This window comes from Buteo buteo, chromosome 11, assembly GCF_964188355.1.
Source record: "Buteo buteo chromosome 11, bButBut1.hap1.1, whole genome shotgun sequence".
NCBI classification, from domain to species: Eukaryota; Metazoa; Chordata; class Aves; order Accipitriformes; family Accipitridae; genus Buteo; species Buteo buteo.
In genome coordinates, this window is record NC_134181.1 from 37745220 (window position 1) to 37766880 (window position 21661).

Here is a 21661-nt window from a genome sequence, read left to right on the forward strand (position 1 = left end):
CACAAGCAACAGAGACTGCATATGACTGATATCACAGAGCAGAAGGTTGGCTATGAGCCCCATGGTCTATTGGAGATCTGCTAGACGAAAAAGAAAACATTCACGAGTAAGATAGCACAGCCAGCCAAGAATCAGCAACGTCTGGCTTTCACCTCCTACTAATCAAAAGGAGACAGTAAAGCCAATGTTGGGCACCAGCAAGGAGAAACAATAGTGATGTTCAGTCCTGTTCTCAACTGCAGCTGGAATGGGCTCAGATCTATAGGAAGATGGCACCCTTTGTTAGGAAGTACCAAAGATGCCTACAAGACACTGGAGCGATTTTGTTCAGCTCTGTGTTGTTACCAGCAAAGAGTAGCTGTAGTTGCCTTTGGATTGTGGAGTTACCTGGCTGATGGACTCCCATAGTTGCTTTCCATAATCAGGAAAGAACAGCAGCAGTTAGCTGTTGCTTATGCTCCCTGGTGAGCTAAGTGCATCACAGGCTAGGGAACTGCTGCTAAACCTAGTCAAGCAAATCCCCAACCTACACTTTTCTGAGAATTTGCTACTTTTCGAGAGATTATTACAAGTGAATTTTCACTCCTGGAATTCTGTTAAAAAAACAGAAACCAAACCAACAGAACATTCAGAACCATCAAATGGAAGATGTTTTTAAGACATTTGAGGTTTGATCTGAAGTAGGTTCAAGTATGCCCACAGTATCTTGAGTAGAATCTACCTGATGATTATTATGGTTATCGTTATTTTTGTATTTCAAGAAATACCTTATCTGCTTCCCTCTGATGCAGCACCCTGGGCTCTAACTAGATTTTTATTTTTCTTCTTCACTAGGATAAGTACAACAGCATTTAGACAAACTGCCTGAAGACTGCATCTCTCAGATCCCCAAGACTGTTAAAGTTTTCTTTTTTTCAAGTCTCTTATCCCTGTCCTGCTCTCCTTACATTTTTCTTTCTTGAGGATATGAACACCAGCACTTCAGAAACAATCACACAGATTAGCTTAGCTTCCAAGCCATACTTACATTTTGAAAGTTACCATCCTTCTCAATACTTCTCTATGTTCTGTAGTAAATTAACCTTAACGTACTCCAGGAACTCACTGTCCACACTTCCACTTTGGCAGTTAAAGACCACTTCTTTAACAAGTATGCAAGTAAACAACAAATTGTCATGATCTCTGCTGCAACAGGGTCTTTCAGATCATTATCCCATTACTGTAAGACATTAGGTAGTACACCAAACAACCTGCATTATTGCTGTTGTTACCTGGTAAAAAGAATGAAAGAAAACTTAGACCAAATTAATTAGAAGTACACAGTCCACTTCTAAGATGGTTTTAGTGACATCATCTTTTCAAGTAAGCATGCTCTGTGATCCCAAGGATTGTCTCCTTCTAGCACTTCCACTGGTGTCTTCCCAGAAGGGCCCTATGGAAGAAGGTAAGATTTGGTGACAGGGTAACCACTCAAAGATGTGGAATATGACCATTGTGGATCCAGCTACTTGAAGTATTAGAATGAAAAATACATTTAAGAAAAGAAACAAACAATGCTTTGAATCACTATACTTTATTAATACTTCAGAAACATCAGATCCTACAGTGGAGAGTTCTTATCCCCGCCTGTTTCCAATCACTGCTTTGAAACAACTTCTTGCAATATGCAAATAGATACATGAGGCACTGTGTGAATACAAAAGTGACGATACAAAAAACCCCAACAATTGAACCTCATGCAATACATACACACACACACATATATATATAAAAAATATGGTAATGTAGCATAATACACACAAGCACTATTAGAACAATCCATGTAAATGAATGTACAATATGCATAGCATTTAATGATCAATGACAGCAGGTTTCTGACCTGTGCACAAAATCAGTCAGCTTAAATAAGTGTTTTAAGATACTAGATAACTGGTTAAGCCACAGCTTATAAAACCTGCTGTACTGCAGCTTTTCTGCTCAGGGTCACAAGTGCAGATTAGCATACAAAATAAATAAGGACTACAATTCTACAACACTTGGCTAACAGCTCCTATTTCAAAGTCACTGGCCCTCTTACTTTCATTCAAGGTTCATTAGCCAACACAGTGGCAAGAAATGTGCCTAAAGCAACAGTTCTGCTCTTGTACTACTTTAATACTGATAAGAATACATATTTTTAAGTCAGCAGGAGTAGTCACAGAGGTCTAACTTACCACTAAATAAGCACAGGATTGAAGTTATTGTACAGAGCAGACAGTGAAGAATTACACTGACTGAGAGGTTGATTAGCCATGTGGTATGCTGCAGTTACCAACCTGTCTGTTCCGTCAACTAGGGCAAGAAAGAGAGAGAATTGAACTGTTGAAGAAAATTAGAAAGCTTTTTTCCCCTACTCTAAACAGTGCAAATGTTTGAAAACGCAATCTGCAGGAACAAGGAAATACAGAGACAAGTATATTTCTGAAGTCCTGTATTCAGGATGAGAGCTTCTGTTACCTGAAATAAGCTTAAGTATTTGTATGGAATAACATGCAAATAACAGGCTTTTCTTCTTACATATCCATTAGTGGTCAATACCAAAGACACAACAGTTGTAGTGTCTTATCTTCCTAGCTGACATGGTACTTTCTACACTCTTGGTGTTGCAGGCCTCCAAAGATCAGACCACATTCATTATGAACACAGATGAAATTAAAATTATAACGTGGCAAGTGAACTGACTTAACAGCAAATGGAGTTTACAGTCTAAGAAGCAGCATCTTGGGGAGGGGGGGCTGACAGTGTAAAAGGACATAAAAGATAGAAGAAAAACAAAATTGGGAAGAGAATAAGGAGGAGACAGAGTAGGACTGACTTTTCAGAAGAGGAAGTTAGAAGTAGTTAAAGTAGTTAAGTAAGTTAAAAGTACTTAAAGTTAAAACTTTATACTGGCCTTTTTTTTTTTTTGCCAATGTAAAGTTTTAGCCCCCAACAAAACAAACATCTTGCTATTATTAAACACACTGAAAGAAGAAAAAAAAAAAAAAAAAGAAAGCAGCATTAATCATCCAGTATTAAGCAGAATGCCTTTTAACAAAGTTAGAAAGGGCAACGTGAAAAAGAGGAAGTCATAGTATTTAATTGCCCTGAGAAGGTCCCCATAGGATCTCTCTAGTTTCCTAGCTATTATCTCTTTATTCTTAGACATCCAAAAGGAACCATCATTCCTTAGATAAAAGGATAAATACTTCCTGCAGGGAGTGATGGTCACACCTTCCAGCTCCATTTACCAAAGCAACAAACCTTCCACATGCCTAATGTATTGCCACACAAATGATAATAAACTTCAAGAAGTGATCCGCTAGATCAGGAAAGACTGATGAAGTTCTTGTGCATGGAAATCCAGAACCATTTAATCATTAATAAATTCAGTACTTGCTATATTAATATCTCCTGGAAATTAGTAATCAGGATTAATAGTTGAGAGAAAATTCAACACTCATAATCTAACTAGTCACAAAACCAGATGCATTCAGCTCCTTAGAAAGTTAAATATATCTTCTCTCTGCAGACTAAAAAGCACATATCAACAACAAGACATGAAACCCTGACTGAGAGGAGTTTGTTAACAAAATAAAGCAGGCATTACAAAGCAGCCAAATTCATTTCCTTAAAACAGTGGTTTTAAGCTGACAGTGCACTGCCAACTCTTCTAGCTTACTTTTTTTTATTCCATTGTTTGCATTCCAAGAAGCTTGAAAACATTTCTTTTCCTATTGATTTTGTCCTCTTCTGTTTGACAAAAGCTGTGTCTTTCTAAATTTTCTATGCTGCCAACACAGCTGTCTTTTGTTTATTTTTGTGTGCAGCAGCAGCAGCAGCACGCACAGCTTGGAAAACACATTAAACTAGCAACGTTGAACAGCTTGTGGGGAAGGCTTGTGAGTGCTCAGTCTCTGATGGGCCACACCAAAATAAAGGTTTAAGTGACTCTCTGTAAGATTTCGGTTTCCTGTTCTATTCAGAGATAAGGTTATCACAAGAGCCTACCAGTTCATTTTAAGGTAGTATTTTAAGAAGAGTCTATGACAGATAGTTGTCCAGGTCCAGTCACTCCTTCATGTCTCCATTTGATTACTTTTCAGCTGACACGACTGATACCAACAGAAATAACTTCAGATAAAGTAAAATCCAATAAATGTATTAAACCCAACCAAAACATATGCAGAAAGTGGCTGGCTTAGCTCTTAGAGCTGTCAACACTGCAAAACAAATACTCAACAGGGCTGGCTGTTTTAGTGGCTTGATTTAGGAAAGCAGGGAAGACTAGTCTCTTGGTTTTGGTGCTGTCAGTTTTAAAGGTTATGACTAGCTTGGCAGAAAACCCATTGCTTTCCAGCACAACTATTCAAATGCAGACCTACAATAAATGTGTTTAGAGAGAATACATAACTCAGCATAGATTAGGAAGTTTTGCACTCATTTGAAAGCTCATTTTTCTCCCTCCCCAACCCTTCCTGACTGACATTTTATCCATCAGGAGTTATTTGCTCCTCAAAAAGGGGAAATGGACCATTACTTCCTAGTAGGATTTTGTCTGACAGCACAGGCCCAATTGTAAAAGGGACAGTAATAGAACTAAGCAGGGAAATTTAATTCAGGCTTAACTAGAGCTAAATTATATATGAATCATCTGCAATCTGCTCTGTTGTGGCTAACATCCCCCCACTTTCTCCCTAAAGCATTTGCTTGATACTTCAGTAATATAAGAATAGAAATAGACCACGTCTGGTGCTGTGCATTAAAGTACCTGCATCCACAAGAATATGAGTGATTTAACCAACACAGTCTCACTTACACAAAGAGCGAAGCTGCAATCTTAATTTAGACTTTAAGCAGCTCAACTGTCTATGCCCTTTACAGATTGAGGGTATTTGCTGGTTACCTTTTGTTCAATGCCATTTAGAAATACCTATGTTCCTCAGCCACTTGTTTTGGAAGCACCTTTTTTGTTACTTTTTAAAGGATTGCCTGGGAGTGAAGTTTCAACCCCAAACAGCTGCTTTAAGCTATCAACTGAAAATGGGTTTTCCAGTGCAGACAGCCAACTTTCCTCCAGAATTCAGAAAGCAAGAGAAGCACTTTTCCCAACATCCAACAAAAAAATTGAAATTTTAGTGGCTTTTCATGACAGAAAGCTAATAGCACTGGAAATGCTTTTAAAAAGAGCAGTATCTCATCTGACTTTGCATTCAGATAAGTGTCTATTAAATGTTATTAAAGTCATCACTGTGATTAACACTATTCAACTGCCAACTCTGCTGTAACCACTCCATGCCCAATTACTCATCTAATGAGAGCTCACCAGCCGTATCGATTCATTAACACACTTCATGGCATTTACTCATGGCAGCAGTTGCACTGTGACCAGTAACTGCATATACTGAATGCTCCCTCTTAGCACTACCTTACACATACAGATGTTTAGAAAAACCCATTTAGTAGCATTAGCTTCCAAGACAGTGTTGAGAGGTCACAGTAAGTCACCTCAGATGCTTTTATTGCGATTCCTTCCTTGGCTGTTTGAAGACACAGTTACCACATCTGAGTTTTGCCTTTTTAATGGGTGTGTTTCTAACTCTTTCAAGCACTGGTATTTCACTCTAAAGAACTGACATTTGTAGCTCTATTTTCCAGCCCACTTCCTTTTTAAAATAGGCATTAATAATACTTAAATGCATTCCTGTCTCTCTCTTTCACTCCTCCATCACTCAGAGGGTGGATTTTACTTAATCTCCCTCTGTTCTAAAAATTTTCCTGCATTTGTGTCCTCTGTATTCTCAAAAAAACCCCTAAACCAACCCCCTAACAAATGTAATTTGTAAAACTGTAATCTTGTCTATGTCATACCTAGAAGACTTACTGTCTTAGGTATATTTATTTGTAGAAGAGGGTGGGGTAGGGAAGGGAAAGAAAGGTAGAAAGCAAAAGAGATGTTTGATACCCACTAAGCTAGTTTTCAATCAAGCACAATACAAGAATTTAAGAATGCTCAGTTTTAAAAATGCAAGCTCCTTTAAGGAGCAAGTTTTCTAATGCTGGGTGCTAAAATGCAGCAGCAGATATTTCACTTGGAGTCCAGTAAAATATGAAAATACTTTCATTTTTCATTGAACATTTGTCTTGAATCCTTCAGCCAACTTCTATAGCTTCAAAGATTTTGGCTATACTCAAGAATTGGTTTTGTTGCAGGCCCATCAGAAAGACAACAAGGAAACAGGCAAATTAGTCAATTTGTCATTAGTCCATTTGACATTGCTGGACAAGTGCTAGTATATCGTAGATGGTGCTGGGAAGGCCCAGAGAGGCAAGAGCATTCTCTCACCAAAATTACGCATTATTTTTAACCCTTCCCAAAAGAGGGAAGGAAAACAGAACAGAACAGCCAACACCTGAAGTCCAAGAAGTTTTAAGAGGAAAGATAAGAAAAGCTAATGTAGCAGATTAGTACTACAAATTCACAACATAGCACCAGTCCATATTTTGGACTATTTAGTTCAACTTCATACCTTCTGCTAGAGCTCCTTCCCCTCTCTCCTCACCACCCATACTAGTGACACTTCTTGTAACAGTATTACGCATTATAGCTGGTGGCTTCTGAAAGTGATATCAAAGTCACAAGCGAAACAAAAATTGGAGGTTGCCTTGCTATCCCAAGGATAAGACCATCCTGATGACCATTTTCAATAGAATTTTAAAAGTGCACTTCCAAAATCCATACTTGCATCCTGTGTCATACTTTCATTACTGATTTAACATCAAATTTAATGTTGTTTTTTCAGTTTAAAAAAGAAAAAAAAAGAAGTTTCCATAGGTTTTGATCAGGCTGTCAAGAATAGATAAGGCATCTCCAAAACCAATTTTCCCCCCAAATAGAATTTGGAATTTTACTGTAGATGACATGCTAAGACTTATTTATTCTACTGATAGGATACAAACTGCCATTTTTGACCCAGTTACAACTCCTATAGATGGGACCAGACTTTTTAAAGCTAGTAAGAAAGAAGTCTCTAAATTTTTAGAGAAATATTTTTTATCCCTGCTGAAATCTGTATGAGTTCCCAAAGACTATTCCTACCCACTTCCATCTCAAAGAAATGAGGCACTAGGTCATTCAGAATGACAACATCTATATATGGGAACAGCTTCTCAGAATGCAGAATTTCTTCCCTAGAGCATAGCCTGAGAATTAAATTTTTGATTACCACAGACAGCTTTCTAAAGGCCCATTTCACTTAGCTCCTTTAAAAAAAAAATAATCTATCAAGTTTGAAACAAAAAAGGATATTCTCACAGAGCTGGAAGTATCGATTGAAAGACTTAAGACTTTATTTCCCCTGTAACACAAATCTGCCCCAAAAAGGTTGAAATAGAAGGATTATTACAAAGAATTTGGCTTGTTTGGTTCCCTCCATGTTTCAGGAAATTTGGCAAATTTCAGAAACTGAACCGTGCTGTGAATTTACCAACATTTCACACCTCCCTTCATGAATACAATAGCTTCCCCCTCTCCTGATAAACCTCAGATAGCAGTGAAATAAAACAATTCTGTATGATTCTTACTATATTATTAATGAGAACTATTTCCAAGACACCAAGAGGCACTAGTGGTCATCAGAATTTAGCATGACACTGAATATCTGGGTTAGAAATCAAAGAGATAGGAGATAGTAAATCCAAAGGGATTACTATGCAAGCCTTAACTGAAGTAGGCTCACTACAAAAAATAACACCTACCCTACCAGGTTGCCATCACAGAAAGCCTTCCCCACATATTTTAGGAGAGCAAAATGTAGGAGGGAAAAGAGTTTGCAACCTTCTCAGAGGAAAAGCTCCTGTTGTTGCACAGCAAAACAAGGAAGTCACTGTCCGAGTTGCTATGTAATGAGATGGTAGCTCACTGAGGAGTTTCTATGTTAAACTGTACAATCAACCATAGTAACCCAGCAAAAGACTCAAGTCGTGTGGGTAACTGCATTGCCCCACACGAGCTAACGATTCAGAGACACTATGGACATAAACAGTGCTGCTCTGTTCTTCCTTTTAGCCATCTCAACTCTTCTACATAAACTTCCTCCTTAAGCAACATTAAAGTTCAACACATTTTAATCAACAGGACTGACATATTGCAATGCCATGTGCTTCTAAATTAGGCATACAATCTTGCTGCCAGATGTAAAGCATTTCTTGTTTAGATACAGAAATTACTAACACATTTACCATTGAGCCTTCAGATCTTGTTGAGTCCTGCTAGCCTGGCTAGCAAGGCAAGACAAAACACAACCAGAGGCTCTAGCATGTAATGGATATAACAGTTGCACAACAACATACACATTCATTAAGGTTCATTCATCCTCACCTTAGCTTCACATCCCCTTAGAAAGTTATTTAGACCCAAAAAGTTCATGAAGTATGGCCAAATTAACCATTTATTAATCAAAACCTGTTACTAAACTGTTTCTAGTTTGTGTTATTAAATTTTCTTGCGAAGGTCAGAAGCATATTTGTTTTTCAATGAAGGTCATGATGACTCAGATTGTTACTTTATGATTAACTACCTAGAGCTTTTTGCATGGGGCAGGGGTAAATCACAGTAAGTATTGTGAAGCTTTTACTACAAGCCACAAGATTTGGCAACAATGAAAGACATGTTTTCTTGAAACCTAGTTCCCACTAAAATAATTCACAAAAATGAAACATTTAAGTGCATTAAACATTAATATTAATTAAATAAAAAAGTCACATTTTAAAAACATTATGAACTGGCTCACCAGAATATGATAGGAAGCAAGCAATCCTTGGGTGAAATATTTAAGGCACTTGAGGGTAGTCAGTTTTTAAAACCAGGTAATAAAGACACAGCCACTTTAAAATTCTAATTTAAATAAAAACCACAACAAAATAAAGTAACACTGCAAAAAATTCCTCCAACTGTAAAGTTCAGTAAATAAACAAAAAACCACTTAGAATAAAAATACAATTCTTATTTGTTATAGTACACAAAAAAGAGGCAGAAACAGAGCATATTTAACTGCTAGAGCGTACATACTGTAAAGATGTCTCTCAAATACAACAACAAGGGTCCTTTCTTTTCAGGTTGCCAAATAACCAATAAAGCATGTTTGTTAGGGAGAAATAATCCAGTGCAGTTAAATATTGGATTCCAGTTTCTAAACCAGAGCATTCCACAAAGCAGCTGATTTTGTATCATTTTGCCTGGGATATTTCTAGTTAGCTTTCTTGCTCTTTTTCTGGAGCATTCAGTTTCATTTTCTGCTTTCCATACACACAAAATTAAGTGTCTCTGAATAAAGAGCCCACATCATTCTTGTAATATCATCTTTGGTACAAAACAAAAGCAACTTACAGAGCATAATGGTGTCACCCAGTCTCTCGCACACCAAGCCTGTTCCTACAGACCACATGCAGTAACAAGCTTTTCTGTGATGGTGACAGCTTCTCTCCTCCCAATCTCCAAAGTAACATCACAATTAAATATAACATACAGCATTCTTTTTAAGCGCTAATAAAAGTTTTCACTCAGAATTCACAAACGGGTATTCTCACCCATTAGCTTATACATATTATGGTTTCTTACCACTTCCAGGGCAGAGGGGTATGACCAGCAGCCCTGGGACACACTTTAGAAGTCTGCTCCCAGAGACGAAATAGCTGTACAATCTCCATGTCTGCTCAGTGTTTTTTTTGAAAGGAGGGGGAAGGAAGGAAAAGACAAATGGGAACTCAGTAAAAGGAGTCTTGCCTTTCTGTTAAATGTTTGTCCATTTGTCATTTTTCTCCTGACATGTTTCGCCTATTGCATTAGAGGCTTCTTCAGTGGAAAGCAGTTCCTTATGTGAACTTATTTGAATGTTCTGGATTAAGCAGATTTTGTCACTGTGTGGCTGCTGCCTCACAGCTGAGGAAATTAAAGGGTGAGCTTCGAGCATCATCACCAGCCCCAAGGCTCTTAGGGTCTCTGAGACAGTCTGCCAAGATGTCCTGAGGATCCCTCAAGAACACCACTAGAACAGTGATGTTATCACTGGATCCATTCTCCTTTGCAGCAGCCACCAGTCTTTCGGCTGCTTTGAGACCCACTCCTTTGGTTTGCATTAAATGATCTAGAACCAAGTCTACAACCTCATATGGCTTGATAGCGTCAAAGAATCCATCGCAGGCTAGGAGCAAGTAATCTTCAGAACCAGTCAGCTCAAATGAATTTCCATCTGCATCACCAGAGATGTAGGGTTTCTGACATATGTCACCTAAGACAAACAATCAAAACAAAGGCTTTATTACTTCAAATGTAAACAGTTACTTCTTCACCCATCAATTACTTTTACCATCCTCAAGGACAGCCAGATCATATTCCAGAGGTACCTGATGCAGGACAAGAGTAGTGAAAAGCTATGGAATAAGCATGGAAGGCCTTTGTTTCTTTAAGAATGCTTGGAAACTACGTAAATCCAGTTGGCTTCTAAGGGGTTACTCTAATTCATGCTTTTCTAATTTTGCAGGGAAACTAAGGAAATTCTTTCAAAGTTTTTTCTCTCTGAAATATATTTGTGCAAGGAGATAGTCAGGCCTTCATTTTGCAGGTATGTCTCTTGTACAGCCTTCAGAATGCTATGAAAATAAGATTTTTCTTAGCTGTCCAGATATACAGCACAATGCCACAAGAATCTGCTCATTGTGTTTAGTTCATCAGTTTCATATGGACATACTTATTAAGCATGGGTTGCTATTGATCCAAATAGTATTATACAAATCTATACTAATTTGCTTCCACTCATACATTACAGTTATCTACTGTACTTGCCCAGGGTCTTTTCTCTTTTTGCCCTAATTGGTGAGTAGCAAAGTAAGCTTGTTTAATAAGATTCTGGAATATTACAATTAAAATGCCCTAAATTGCTGGATATGTGTGATTTGAAGGAGGATGCAGCGATCTGACTTAAGAACTGCAGTCAGGAGAAAGATATATTAATATTGAAGTGGACAAAAAAACCCACAAAGCAGACATTCACATATATAAAGATGGCTAGATGAACACTTATTACTTCCTCCACTTTTAAAAATTAAATACTTTATGTTTTTTAAGCTACTATAGAACACCACGGTATCAAAGACACTTACAAGAAGCAAAAGACTTCAAAGTATAAAAGAATTAGGACTGTCATTGCTAGTATGTAAAATAAAACAATATTCTATGCTTATGGTAAAACCAGTAAGATTATATAGCTGCAAGCTATGTAAGTTATACAGCTGTAAGCTAGCCTTATGGCAAAGACAGTAAGAGTGGTTTGCTATTTGGTCAATGCTAAGCAAAACGTCATTTACAGCAAACATACAGTCTCAGGTGGTGTGTTTTAATCAAATTTAATCTGAACAATACTAATTCTAATGGCTTATCTTACCAATTGCTCTGGAAACAGCCAAGGTACCATTAACCCGCCAGCAGTCCATATAGGTTACACAACCACCCAGAGTCTCAATACGTGCTCTTTCATCCTGAAAAACAGTAGAATACAATTTTTATACTGAAAACCTACCCATGGCTTACTGACCTTGTTGTTATCCAATTGAAGAGGAAAAAAAGACAAACCCCAAAACCAAGAGCTGCTTCAGCTTCTGTATTTATACTATGAATACAGCAAACACACATATCAGAATCTAGCTCGGAAACATGCACTTAAGATTACTGGAAACAACCCACCTACTTCCCAACCATACCATAGCTTGTCCACAAAAAAAGCAGAATTCTTAAGTTTTTCATATCTGCATGTTTTTTCCCATATGGATGAGTATCCTTTTGTGCCACTTCTTCCCATCCCATACAGCAATTGGGTAAATATATAAATATTTGGAATAAAATACAAGATAACTAGACTATTTAACAATAGTATTCACATTGATAATCCTTTAACTACTCAGTTATTACAAATATTCATGCTATGAAGGCAAAGGGTCATGCAATGCTATCTAAACTTGCAGGATCCCCATGAAATTTCATGTAATAAAATACCTGGCTATTTAAAATATATAGAAAATGCAATACACTTTAAGCCAGTTAGGTTAGTAGATTATCATTAGATTTTGAATGACAGTATAGCATTATGAAAGACTTGCATTCTATTAACATTTTAAATAGCTGTTAATCTCAAATTAGTAAGTTAATTTGTAACAGGCAGTTTTTAATTCACACACACAAAAAAATTCTGTGAAAGTCTTTAATTACTACAAATTTTGAAAAGACAGTCTGAGCGGGAACTGAAGTCAGGACTACCAGTACCATCAGTACTTTCAAGGGGGCGTAGTTGTAGGGATCACCTTTTCAAAACACAGGCATGGATGGAAAAAAAGAAATTGTCAATTCTCTGAATCCTATCATACAATATATATAATTATTTAAAGCACCAAACATTTAAGAAGGCTTGATTCCAAAGGTTTCAAGAGAGATTCTGACAACACACATACGAGAGAAAAAAAACAAGTCATACTTACTTCTCTTTCTGGTTTGTGAGGTTCCATTAATGTCACAGCTTTTCCTTGCTGCACAAGCATTACCTGTGAGTCCCCTAGCCATGCTATGTGTAGCTTGTTCCCTACAATCAATGCAGATACACCTGTTGTACCACTCCTCAGCTTCTACAGAAGAAAACAGGTATGTTAGATGAATATTCAACAACCCGTACTAGGTTACACGGCAATATTGTAAACCTAGGTTTAATCACAGTTAAATGCAGCAGAGTAGACCTGCCAATCATAATTCAGGCACCTGAAAAAAGGTACGAGATATTGGACAGACTTGAAATAAACTATTTACATATTTTAACATGCAGATGGCCAATACTGCCTCTGTTATGTTCTTCCTTTTCTGCTATTTATTCCAAAACTGATCTAGGAGACTAAGACCTCTATTGTTCAAAACACAGAGACACATAGAAAAGAAAGAGGATCTGAATTTCAGTAGCATGAACATTTCACAAACAAACACAGGTCTCCCCAATCCCTTTCACACCCTCCACTCTACCACTGGCAACTACAGACACCTTGCTCCGCATACAACCCCTTATCCTTGGGTATTCAAATGAGGATGCCAACAAAGGAAGGAACCTAACTGTCCTAGATTCCTTGTAAAGATTAGTGAGAGTCAGACCTCATGAAGATGCTCGTCCCTCTTTTGTATCGCATTGACAGAAATGAAGATATTAACAATGAATACTTCCATATTCAGTAACTGCTATAATAAAAGAGTTCTCATTAAACTGTATAATAGACCACCCTCCCATTATGTAGATTTGAAGAAAGAATGTTCGTCATACCAACTTGACTCAAAGCTGATCAATAAGCTTAATGAACTGAGGAGTCTGATTTAAATCACAGAATACATTTTTCATCTTACAACCACCTGTGACATTAATGGCAGGACAAGAAAGAGGAAGATAGTGACCATATTATCAGGAAGAGAGAAATCTCTTTTCCAGGTAAGAGGTAGGACAACAGAACATCTAGCGGCTGCCTAATTTAGGCAAAGAGGCAGCAGAGTGTTCTCTCAAATAATTGGTATGTCAGGACCATTTAAACCACTTAACACTTCTTTTCAATCACTCATCTTGAACTTGCAAGCACTACCATTTTGTTTTTCCTCAATAAAAGAAATAATTTGATCAAAGAAAACCTTTACATGTAGCATAATTTCATAAAGAAGTCGGTGATTTAAAGAAACTGTACTGCCAGAATATTCTGGATAATACCATGTTGTCCAACAGTTCTCAGTGTTATTTAAATACAGTGGAATTAATCTCTACCCACTCACCTCTCTTTTGGCTTTGAAAAGAAACATTTCATCTGTCTTCTGGAAAGAGCATTTCAAGGCCTCAGCTGGATTCTTAACAATCTCTTCGTGTAGCCCAACATTTACATGTAAATGGGTTGCTGAATAATTGGCAGCATCCACTCCACCATGGCCATCAAATACAGCAAAGTAAGCACGATCAATGTCATCCTTTTGCGGGGAGGGAGAGAGAGGAAGACATATTCATGTTCAAAACCAAAATAGCTCATAGACTGGTACCAGCAAGCAAAGATTCTTTATTCTGGGCTTTCTTCCATACAACGTTGCATAGGTAAGGGCAATTTAAGTCAGTTTACCCATGTGTAAAATGGATAAAATGGGTACTTTGCAGGGGAATTACTTTTCTTTGTTTGCTGTTAGTCATTTAATATCCTTGAAAAAAGTCTGGAATTGAAACAGCAGACAGCTGGTTATGTAGTCCCACTGCAGCTTCAGTAACTGGCACTTGTACAACTGCTGTTCTCCCCCCTTCTTTTCTTAATATATCAGTTACCTCAGTCACAAGAACATTATAACTCCAGCAACATAACACTGGGTGAACTTGCCATCTCCCTATATTGCTTATGACATGAAACCCAAGGTCACGAGATCCTTCTTTATCAGGGCCGTAGTTAGCCCCTAGCAATCTTAAGTCAGTAAGTCCTTGCTCCAGCACAGACATGATAAATAACTTGTGGCAACAAATTCTTACCATTTCACAGATCATCCATCACTACGTCATTGTGTTTACAGGAAGGTTGAAAAGCTAACAAACTGGCCTCCCCAATTTTGTCCAGACTTACTGATAAACCAAACAGCTGATTGAACTCTGGGAGCAGAACGTGGCGGTCCTCCATTTTCCGTCGAGTGTTACGGATGGCATGGATGGAAACAAGCAGGAATCGCTTCAGTGGTCTCAGTGGTGGCAACTGCTTCTGCCACTCAAAGCAAACATCCCGAAGCTTGTTAAAGAAGCAGCGCTGCAATGACTCTCCATCCAGCACTGACAGGACAAAGACAAAACAGTAAGTTGTGTGCCCCATTTTCCTACATTACCCCATCTTTTGGTCTGTCTTTCCTTCAAGTTTCTTTCCTTAGAGCTACATACACACATTCAGCACTCGGCCTTTACAGGCTCTGCAAGAATTAAAATAGGCTCCTGAGAATAATGTGGAGAGAAAGTTGCAATGGAAAACAGCATAATATTAAGGATAAGAGCAGCTTCTTTACTTATAAGCTTACTAGTTCTCTTTCAAAACAGATGCTTATCAAGTAGGTGATTATATTGCAAAAACCATAACAAAGACCCCCAAATCAGTCTGGCATATTAGACATAAATGTAATTGCTATGTAAGTAAAATGCACAAGTTAATAGTGCTGGGAGTGCACCCCTCCTCCCACCAAAAAAAAGGAAATAATCAAGTGGGCAGAAAAGCCTTCAAGATAAGAGATTGCTGTTGTCTTGGACACAAGGGTTGAAAAAGCGTTAGCCTGGCTTTGGGTCAGGTTATGTCCTACTGAACCACTTCCACTGAAACAAGGAAGTTTGAGAATGTTTTGCTGAGGTCAATAGCTCAACTCATAGCTGAGCTAAACAGATTAGAGTTTTAAGCTGTTGTCTTTATCTTTTTAAATACACATGGTTGTAGGAGCTAGAGGGACAGAAGAACACTTCCGCCACTTTCCTGCTTTGTCATTACAGAGCAGAACTGTAAACACCCATTGAGCACAGTGTGAAAAGCTCCAGCCAGACACTCAAATCCTTTTCTGGATAGGTCCCAAAGATCAATTAATCCAAACTTATTGTTCATCAGACTGAATGGTTTGGTGTTTGGCCTTGTGTCTAGCTTTGCAATGCAGTCTCTCTCAGAATAGGTAATAATTTAAAGTTTTGTTGTTTAAGAACCCCGCCTCAATGCTAAAACAACTAACTTCAAAAAGCATTGAAAAGATCATCTATAGAGCAAAAATAATTTGCTAGTCACTAATATGTTTCCTAAAGAACTGCAGTGCATGAACTATCTTTCCGATTTTATCCTGACTCCTGCTAACACTGCTAGCATTAAAGCTTCCTCAGAATTCCTTTTCATAACTCCTGGTTCTCAAGCATTTCTTTTTCTCAGCAACACTGGATGGCCAGCTTCAGATGCATCTCTGGGTCTGGAGAATTGAGAGCTTAAATTTAAAACACAGATCTTTGATTAGCAGTCACTACATATTAACCGAAACTACTTTTGGTTTGCTTAATATGCAGGTGTGAATGGGCAAGATATTAAAACCTTTAAATATTAAGTCATCCCATATACAAATATAATTAAATAGGACAGCATCTTAGACAGTCTTGTCTACAGCTATTAGTTTACATATTTGTAAATGTCTTGACTAATACTGACCAGAAGACTTGGACACACACTGCTGTTTAAATATTAAGCTTGTGAAATCTGACATAGAATTTAGTACCTTAACAGCAGAAATTCTTCTGCAGTATACCACATCAAACAGTGGTACTCATACAGGCACACGTACATAACTTGCTTTTATATAATTGCTTCTCTTTCAATCCAAAAATGCTTTTTTGCCAGAGAGTTATTATTGCAATGCAGGAAGAGAGTCCACACTGTGCTGTAGCACAAGGAACATCTTCCTTCCTAGTTGTATAGTTAAAGTGATGCAATAGCAATTACAAGATAGGGAAAACAAATACAGTCCAAACATGCAGAGAAACTAATGCATTTAAAGTAGCTATTTCTGGCTGAGGTTAGGCAATACAAGTACCTGAATAGTAAGCAGATTTCCATAAAGTTTGATAGGGGAATGGTAAATAGCGATTTGATCTAAATGACAATGGTGACAGAAGAATGAACAAAGATAAAATAGACAGGAATCTATAACACAGAGATTAAAGATGGTTTCAACCATGAGAACAGGGATGGTTCTGGGGCATTTGTTAACAAGGAGTACCGAGAGAGAACCTGAACTAGTTGAAGATGGAACTCATGCAAGGATTTTGTGACTTTGCCTGTGCTATCTTAAAAGTAGACTCCAATCCTGTATCTTTATGGCCTTTAGAGTAAAACAGCAGCATGAATTATTGTACAAGTGTCACCAGTATAATGTAACCATACAGGATTCCAGAGACATTAGATGCTTATGACCAAGAAAATGTCCCTGTCCTATCAAGCTCTTCATTACTCACTGTTTCTAAATATTATAATTTCTCAGCCATTCAGATGAGGTTCACTAACTGAAGGTCTGTGGGCCCAAGATTTTCATAAGACCTAGAACTAGGAATTACAATTCTAGGCTCACAAATACACAGCAGTTCACATCCTGTATAACTGCTACAGTTCACCTTGAAGATAATTATATGGGAGTCAATGAAGAGTCCCCAGCAGAGTGGCTTCAAGATGCTTAGATGACCAGTTTCCAACTGCTTTGTGAAATATTTGTGCTGAAAACCTACGTAATTATCATACGTAGGTTACAATATGCTGTTCCTCATTCTCCTGCAAAGGTTGAGCGATAGCAAATATACACTCCTGGAGCACAAAATCACAACACTGTAAGATACAATTCTCTCTGCTGTAAGGGAGACAATGGAGATGCTTTTATACCACTTTTGACAATGGGAGATCTTACCACATGCCTGACAGTCATTGCTGCAAACATAATAGGGAGTTTCTAGTAATGGCAGATCAGTACCTTGATCTCCTTCAGCTTCCCCTGCACAAAGCCATGCTCTAGCACTGCTGCCTGTACTTCTCTATCTTATAATTGCAGTGATCTAGTCACACAAAACTCCTATTTGCCAGCTCCTCGTCTCAGGCGGAGTCCTGCTCCAGGTTAGGTTAGCTGCAGTGAAGTCCGTGTGACCGCTCACAGACCAACAGACACAACAGAACATGGAGTGCAGAAACAGGGCGCTCTGGGGAGACTGCACTGGAAGAAGCACCCGCGAGAACCTCCGCGGGCCTGCGGGACATCCCTCGCAAGCTGGTTCTATACGGAGGTGTGGGGAACCCCAGGCCCAGCCGCAGCTCCGCCGGGGGGCGGCAGAGGGCGCGATCCGTCCCCCCGGCCCCGCCCCGGCCCCGCCCCCGCCGTGGAGGCGGCTGTGCCGGTGTCCCGCACGCCGCCCTCACGTTCCCCCTGGAGGCGGAATCATTCCTCCCTGCGCCGGGGGAGAAGGGCCAGGGCACGGTGTTTAGACCCCAGCCAAGCTGATACAAAGCCGACTCTTGCCATGCAAAGTGCTGGAAACTTGCTAGATCTCTCCAGCCATACGAAGGCTACAAACGTTAAGGCAAGGGATGAAATATTCAGGGTGCAGCAAGACTTAATTAAATGTGTTCCCCCTGCTGCCGTTTCAGACTTGTAGGTGAATACTGAAATAGGCTTGTGGGAAGAGTCATATCCTGGCCATTACCAGAGCCCTATTTGGAGACGTGTCCTCTGGGGCACGCTGAACCACCTTTCAAGTCATCCCAGGGAAATGGCAGGGTGAGTATTTCCCCTTACAGGATAGACTAGTTTGCCTAAGACATCTCTCCTCCGTTTTTATCTTTGACTCTGCCTGCATCCTGCTCCACTTAAATTCTTGGCACTGGGACTGAAGGTTTGGTGAAGTCTAATGTTAAACACTTCAACATGTAAATGCAATAGGACCATCTGTTACACAAGGCACAAACCCAGTACTCAGTCACCAAGGTCTGTTCTCTCTCCAATTCACTCAGGAGAAAATGCAGGCATCAGACAGAAGACGCACACAGGTTCTTCATCCCTCAGCATCCCATCTTTATAGCGGAGGGTGGGAAGCAAAGAAATAATCAATAGAGACTATTGAGAAACTTGCCAAGAGGAAGATCTAGAGTTTCAAGATGTTCAGGTAATGGAGGGGCCACAGGTCTCAAAATCTGGTTCCCAAGAACAGACAAAAGCAAGATGGATTATATGGATGAATTTAAGGTGTCAGTGTGGCTGCATAATAGCAACTGTGATGATGTCAATAACAAAACATAGGAGTAATTAGTTAAGCTCAGTCTACCAAAGAGAAAAGGGCACTTCAAAAATGTAAGAGGTTATCAACTTAAGATAGGAACTGAACCAGTCCAATTTAAGTGAAATTATCCAGTGAGGAAAAGTTCTTAACTAGTTCAGTTCAGCAAGCACAGTGGATACAGTCACTAATTCTTTTTGGGAAGAGAAACTCTCTTCCCTTTCCAGAAAACCAACCCACACGATCAGTCCAGGGCTCCAGACACGTTTGCATCTTGCCCACAAAACTAGCATAGCTACCTTTCATCCCACAGATACCCAGCAGGAGCAAATAAAGTTCTGTTCACTGCTGCTTGCCAGACAGCCTAACCAAATATTCTGGGAAACATTTCAAAACACTGAAGTCTTCCAACAGACAGCCTCTGGGAAAACCACAGAAGGAAAAAAGTATACTTACAGGTGAACCTTTCCTCATCTCCTTCTCCCTCTGTTTCCACACTTTGCTGCTTAAATTCAGTCAAATCTGTTTGGAGGACTTCATCAACTGCAGCATGGATCAACGATGCTGCAAGAAGTGGTGAAACACCTCTGCTGGTAAGAAAAGGAAGGGAAAGCAAAATAGACTGCATTAGTTTAAATTGAGCTACAACCTCACTGTTTATGGCTGGTGACCTCAGAATTAGAAAGCATTACACACAATCAATAATTCCAATTTCATTAGTAAACTAGTAGAGGAAACCGTATGTTCAATATTTATTCATACAAATCTTTAGTAAGATCTTCAGTTGGACAACTGCTTTCTCGAGAATGCAAAGAGGAAGAAGCATATGAATCATGTTTTCAAACTGTTGCCTCACACTCCAGTCGCAGATGGTACCTCCTTTTCTCGAGCTCTCAGATGGGAACTGCTACCTTCAGTTCTAGCCTCTGAACACAAACATTTTGTTTCTACTCACTACACAACATTTCTTGCTCACAGTCAACCGTCTCTCCACAGACAGGATCTCTACATTGTGGTACATGCAAATCTCCAAAAAGGTTACTTAAGAGTCCAGTTCCCTTCCCTCCTCAAAGAAAGTCATGCTCAGTACTAACCTACAGACCTTTAACACTCAGTTTCTCCTGACTGGAAGTTCCCCAAAGAAATCACCCAGGAAGAAGGTGCAAAGAGTTGGCACTGGGGACTGGGATAAGAAAAGACTCCAAGACTTGTGATTCAGCTGAAGCTTTTAGGTAAGCGTCCAGAAGACAATAATGCTACACAATCTACACACCCTCTCCTTTTCACTCAACATTTTATGCAAGCTGCATTCTTGATAGGAAGCACACACTTGCTATAATGCTTTTGAATCTGTAAACAAATAAGCCCCATCCAACATTAAAATGGGGCTACTAGAAAATAACTCTTTTATATTCACTATATTCCCATGGCAGGCACTAATAATTACAGTACATAACACACATTCCTGACATTTTCTATGAGCACAATGAAGAATAAGCGTGGACGTCCATAAAAAGCATTTTATCCATTGTTCATGGAGTGTTTGATACCCACAAAGTATCAAATTATACAAGCAAAGCAAGTAGCACATTAAGGCACCTGCAGTAAGTCAAGGACAAGACTTTGTTTTGCCAAGAAACATTTAGAAAGTCCTGAATAAAACTGGTTGGCTACGGAGTAAGAAATGGTGGAAGCAACTAGTCTCTGCAGATGTTCAGCAGAGATGACTGGTTTTGTGCGAACAGAAGAGCAGGGAGGGGAAAACCGTGAGGTTTCAGATCCCAGCAACAACAAGCTGAAATGCATTTTGCCATTGTGTTTCTGAAAGAGAGGCCTTGTCATATCCTCACAGCCATGTACGAGTACCTCCTGTGGCAGCAAACAGAAAGCATTGTGTAGTCAGCAGGCTGCTAACAGAAGCGTGTTTTATGCTACGCATTCTGTAGCAGTGATGGCCTACTTTAATGAGTCATTTTGGTACTTCAAATAGATGGCAACATGTTTGCAGTCCTTTCAGTGCTAGCTGCAGTCATATCACATCAAGGGAAGCCAGAAATTGGCTTTTTATTTCTTTTCTAAGGCTAATATGTTTAGGGGAGTTAGTTCCTTTCCTACCCAAGTTAAAAGTAACAGTGCCTGCTTATAATCACTCTGACACTAACAGACAGCCTTTTAAAAGGTCAGGCAAGAAATACATCTGAAACAGATATGGCAAAACCCTCAAAAAAATCCTGCTTCCTGTTTTTGTTTGTACAGGTGGAAAAGAAAGCAATATAAAAATACAAGCCACACTATGTCAGATATGTAGCTGATGCTGCTGCAAGTCAGAAGCTTTAGTTAAAGTAGGTTTCAGCTCCAAGAACAGAGACAAAATATTAAGTGAAAGAGCTATGCATTTAAATGCAGTGATAGCCACAGCTTCAGTCATCTTCAGAATTTCTTTGCTATGCTGGAGGAAAAATTCAAATCTAGCCTGGGTTTCCAGCTTGGCATCAGAAGAGGGCTTAACACTTTGATTTTAAACTTCGTAGACTTCTGCTTTGCAGAGGCCTGACTTGCTGAACTGGGTCCAGAAAAAGAAGCTTAAACAAAAGCTAAGTGCTATAATTCACAAGTCCTGTATAAACCTCTGCTTACAGGATGCCTGTAACAAAGAGGTTTACGAGTTATTATGTCACATCCTTCAACTTTTTCCAGTCACCACCCAGTTCCTAAAAAGGAAATTCAGAGATTCCTCAGTACTGATACGCTTCATTCAGCTTTGCTTTGCTTCCTATGTATTTCCT

General features: G+C 39.0%; 1 protein-coding gene across 1 annotated transcript in view; it reads right to left on the reverse strand.

Moving 5' to 3' along the window:
• Positions 1–1560: 1560 nt before the first annotated feature.
• Positions 1561–21661, reverse strand: part of PPM1F (protein phosphatase, Mg2+/Mn2+ dependent 1F) — a 28805-nt gene continuing 8704 nt past the window's right edge. Inside the window, exons 2-7 of the mRNA XM_075041588.1 lie at positions 19332–19462; positions 14683–14882; positions 13862–14050; positions 12547–12690; positions 11460–11553; positions 1561–10307 (exon numbers count right to left, since the gene is read on the reverse strand). Of these exons, the coding sequence (XP_074897689.1) occupies positions 9934–10307; positions 11460–11553; positions 12547–12690; positions 13862–14050; positions 14683–14882; positions 19332–19462 (1132 nt within the window). The 3' untranslated portion in view covers positions 1561–9933. The remainder of the gene's footprint in view (positions 10308–11459; positions 11554–12546; positions 12691–13861; positions 14051–14682; positions 14883–19331; positions 19463–21661) is intronic.